This window comes from Galeopterus variegatus, unplaced genomic scaffold, assembly GCF_000696425.1.
Source record: "Galeopterus variegatus unplaced genomic scaffold, G_variegatus-3.0.2 Scaffold4593, whole genome shotgun sequence".
NCBI classification, from domain to species: Eukaryota; Metazoa; Chordata; class Mammalia; order Dermoptera; family Cynocephalidae; genus Galeopterus; species Galeopterus variegatus.
The window spans coordinates 157,379-162,494 of record NW_007730704.1 but is presented as its reverse complement, the minus strand read 5'-3'; the positions used below and the strand labels follow the sequence as shown (position 1 = coordinate 162,494).

Sequence of the window (5,116 nt, the reverse complement as noted above, 5' to 3'; positions counted from 1 at the left end):
TTATTACTACAGAATTACACACAGTCAACCACAGTCCAAAAATATTAAGTGGAAAATTCCAGAAATGTTTTAAATTGCATGCCATTCTGAGTATTGTTATAATTGCTCTATTTTATTGTTAGTTGTCATTAATCTCTTACGTGCCTAATTTATAAATTGAATTTTATCATAGATATGTATATATAAGAAAAAACATAGTATATACAGGGTTTGGTACTACCCGCAGTTTCAGGCATCCAGTGACTGGGGCCTTGGAACATTTACCCCAACGACAAGAGGGAATATTGTAGTTGTGTAATAGGTTGTATCTGAACCACCTGAGCAACTTCAAAAAATACACATGGCTGCCAGGATGCTCTAATGGGGGCATGTGCCCATGAGAAAGACTCCCCCCGTTGATTCTGAAATGCAGCATTTGATCTAGAAATCCAGTGACCAGCATTTGGGTGTCAGTAAGAAAGTGCACTTCCTAAAATCCTACCTACTTCTATCTTTCATTTAATACATATTAACCAAGTACCTACTGTGTTCCAGAATCTATGCCTGGCAATGGCTCTAATACATGTAAAAGTCAAACAAGGAAATTCTAAGTTTGTCTTGTTTCAGCTTTAGTCGGCCTTCTTCTGTTGGCTGAAGAGAGGATGTTCACCTTCATTCAAATTTAACCATTTAGATAAAAAGTTCTTCAAAGAACTTTTCTCTTCTGAAATAGATTTCCAGTAGATGTTTTATACATCCTATTGGAGCTCTAAACAATAGCATCAAAAACAGGCAATCACATATAAAAAGAGATACTCTAATAAAATATAAATAGAGAATGAAAAAAGATCACCTCTCAGCAAATTGGTTTAAATAATCCATTTTTTATTGTGTCTTACTAAAAATACTACTAATAGTAACTATTACCAAGCAACTACTGTGTATCATGTACTTTTCATATGCTCTTTTGATTAAAAACCCTCCACTGGCCCCTCAGAGTCTGGTATTATCTCTGTTTTACAAAGAAAAGCCAAAGAGAAGTTATGTAATTGGCAAGTTTCTCTGGCTCCCTGACAGCACTACTGTTCATCAGATCACATGGAAAGTGAGGGGGGTGTAGTGTGTCACCCCATTGATCTCCAGGGTGGATTTGGGTAGTATAAGTGGCTGGCTGTGCCTTAGGTGGTCTTCAAATAGTCTTCAGGTATAAATAGGGGGTGTTACTACATTATTGAAAAGGGTTACTACATTATTTCAAGTAATATGTTGAACATATTACTAACATTTTATGATCTTTGCAGTTTTGTTTAGGCCATTAACAGTCCTGGTGAAATACAAACAACTAATGTGAATTCATTTTAGGAAGATGCATAAATTACTATAGAGCTTACAAATTACTATAGCGCCTACCCTGAACTGAATACAAAATACATTAGCCTGGATGGAAATAACAAAACTCAGGCACTTGTCTATGTCTTGAAAACCCCAAAGTAAGCTCTCTGAAGCATCAGCAAACCTTGGTAAGTGGCACAGGAATGCCATTTGGATATATATTCTAATTGTTAAGTAGAAAGGACAGCCAAATTACATGGCCTCATCAGAATCATCCAGGGCACCTGAGAACAGACAGCTGAATATCAGCCATTACTGGGAAACAACTTGAGATGACCATTCAAGGGAGCAATGGCACAGGTTAAGAAAACATAACTAAAAGAGCAAAGATAACTTCTCAGGAAGTATTGTACCATTTTTATGCCTCCACTATTAAAAGCTGCCCACTCTAGAGTTTTAAGATTACCATATCACACATTGCTACATAGAGAACATGAGTATATACACATAAGTGTATATATGAATATACGCATTCATGTGATACACGTGTGTATATGTGTATTGAACCCTTGGAATTATCAACACTTAAGGGATCAGCAAAGAGGAGCCAATAAGAAAGAGAATGAGAAGACATAGAGGCCAAGGGAGAATTTCAAGAAAGGAGTACTCAACAGGGCTGAAAGCAAAGAGATCAAATAAAGAGAAGGACCAGTAAGTGCCCGATGGATGTGGCAACCAGTCACTGGTAACCTTGAAAAGAACAATTTCAGTAGATTGTTAAGGACAAAAGCCACTAGGTTAAAGAAAGGAAGCAAGGTATGAAAAAGCTTTCAAGATTCCATTTACTGTTTCACTCACCCCTCCCAGTGTGTACACTACTGTGGCTGCTGTGTGTTCGCTGGCAGGTGGTTTTGAAGAGAAGGATAAAAAGAGTAGGCTTTTTATTTTTTCCCAAGTATGAGTAGTCTTCAAAAGTTAATGGGAATAGTCGTATTATCTTTTAATTCTATTAGTCCCACCAACTTTTTGAACTGCCCTCATACTGTGATCTCTTGGCCCATAAAGTATTCAGTGCTGTGATCGACTCACTCATGCTTTGCACATCTGACATAGTACAAACTGTTGAAAACAATAAACAGAGGTGAAGTTAAGTAATAAATATTCAATGCAGGACAAGCCTTAGATAAAACATCTTCCGAATGGTACAAGTGACCCATTACTGTACCTACTGGTTTAATTTTTTCTTTACTCAAAGTCACCTGTACCCTGTAGCTGAAGATTGAGGCCCTGAAGTCATCTGGACATTTCTGCAGGATCAAACGGTATCTTCTCAAAATGAAAGTCTTTCCACTTTGAGTACAGTGTCTGAATCCCAGTTGCAATATCCTCTACCACAAAACTTTCAATTTTTATAACTGGAATCTCAAAAGCCTTGTACTTCACATGGATTCCCCAGTCATGGTTGCAGTCCTGTCCGGCACAGTATATCTTTGCTCTCTTCTCAAAATTCCCAAATTTCTTTGCCTTGGGGTGTTTTTTACTCACAAAGCACTCCTTAAAAGCATCTCCAATCACAGTGTAATGGCATTCCTACAGATGAGGGGATCAAATATCACACAAAACATTAGAACCAGTACATAATTGTGATCAGAAAAAGAAAACTCCACAATAATCTGAGATGAAGAGCAGGTAGAATCTTACTTATTTAAAGTTGGGTAAAAAAAGGAAAGATGGATTCATCTAAAGGATAGACTAGGATCTGTGTACCTGACCCCCTCATACAGGTGGGGTGGAAGTGCTAGTGAGACTATACCAGACACCTCATAGAGAGGAGGATTAAAAAGTTACCAGATAATCTAGTTTCTGAAGGTACTCTTTATTAATTCAGAAACAAAAGGGATATTTGTTGAAGATCTATGAAACCCAAGTTCACCAGCGACCCTGACAGGCATAATCCAAAGGATACAGGGAAGAATAACAGAGATCACTGTGCATCTGAAGAGGGTCAGGGATTAATGTATCCAATGGCCCCACCCACAGTCAACTGTAAACTGCACAGGAACAAATGCAGATCCAGCATCCCAGTCCCTCAGGAAAACAGTCTGAGGATCATTTTCCATAGAATAATCACCCAAATTGGAGCTTAAAGGACCTTCTACAGCAGGAAAAGCAGACTCAGAAAGGTAAGAGAACTGAACAGTATCACTCCTAGTATGCTTCCTGACCAAACAGTTGTACTGATTAGAGATTTCAGCTTTCTGTAGACCAAACAGAACCTTAAAGCAGTAACTCATTTTCTCAGTCAGCCCAGCCAATCCGCCCTGCCCTTCATTGGTGGCAAGAGAGTTACACCCAACTCTTTGAAGATCTTTCTAACAACTTTGGAAAACAAAATAGGAAGAGAGAAGAAAAATCATGGAATCTCACCACTAAAATATTAATACACTTTGGTATATTTCCTCTAGTCTTCTTTTCTGTACAAAGGTAGGTTTCTTGGGTTTTTTCTTAACAGCAGTGATGGTGGTGTTGCTGCTACTGTATCACACAGCGATAGTAGCATATTTCTAATTTCGTATTGTGGTTATTTTTTCCACTTTACCATTAGTTTGTAAGTCTTTCATTCTATTACATAAATTTCATAATCATTTTTAAAATAAACTTTACTTTGGAATAATTTCAGATTTACAGAAAAGTTACCAAGACACCCCAGAAAATTCCTGTATACCCTTCACCCAGTTTCCCTGAATGCTAACATCTTACATACCATAGTACGTTTGTCAAAACTAAGAAATTAACATCAGTCTATAACTACACGTATTAACCGAACTACAGATTTTACCACTCTTTCTACTAATATCCTTTACCTGTTCTAGGATCTAATCCAGGATACCACATTGCATTTAGCATAACCATTGTTTTGAATGGCTGTACGAGGGTACTTCAAAAAGCTCATGGAAAAATAGAATTAAAAGATAATACAAATCTTTCCATGAACTTTTTGAAGACCCCTCGTATAATATTTAAGTAGGAGGCCATGCAGCAATTTTTGAGGACTATTTCTTTATTATTGAACATTTAGGGTTTCTTTTTTGCTTTTTAGCTTTTTAAAATACACGGACCATGGCCATGATAGCAACAGAAACAACAGTATTCTTACTATAAATATTACACAAGTAGATGGTAAGCTTTAACTCATAATAAAAAATGACCAAGAGCTCTTTGTAAAAAGGCTCCTTACCTCCACCACTCTTATATCTGCTGTATAACATGCCAAGGCTTTGCACTTTCTGCAGAGCAGTTTTTTGTTTTCCTTATCAAGTACAGGTTTTGCTTTTTCTTGACTATCTCTGATGAATTTTTCATTCATCTGTATTTGGAGAATCTACATGCAAAAAGAAAAACCTCATAAATGTAATTTGAATATAACTAGCATAGACATATGATGGGTTACATGTATACATAGATGTACACATACATAAATATGCACACACACAAAAATATATAAATATGCACATACACATATGTAATCATTCATTTACAACTTCCATGAACATGTACTACCTGGCTTTGTTTATAAAAATTACATAATTTTATTGATTCTAACTCTTTATTAGGCAATGTTTAACTGACCTCCAATTAAGTCTTTCAATTTCATCATCAAAGAATCCCATAAAAGCACTAAAGATATCCATAAAATAGTCACATGAATCATGCTTTCTACTTTAGTGATTGACAAAACTTTAAAAACCCTCTACAAACAGATATATAATATGAACTATTTCACATGCAATTACACCCACTTTAG

The 5,116-nt window shown here is 36.4% G+C and overlaps 1 protein-coding gene across 1 annotated transcript in view; it reads right to left on the bottom strand.

Moving 5' to 3' along the window:
• Positions 1–843: 843 nt before the first annotated feature.
• The window catches only part of DDX58 (DEAD (Asp-Glu-Ala-Asp) box polypeptide 58), a 62,583-nt gene continuing 58,310 nt past the window's right edge, over positions 844–5,116 (bottom strand). Inside the window, exons 16-17 of the mRNA XM_008587919.1 lie at positions 4,550–4,693; positions 844–2,901 (exon numbers count right to left, since the gene is read on the bottom strand). Coding sequence (XP_008586141.1) covers positions 2,605–2,901; positions 4,550–4,693 — 441 coding nt within the window. The 3' untranslated portion in view covers positions 844–2,604. The remainder of the gene's footprint in view (positions 2,902–4,549; positions 4,694–5,116) is intronic.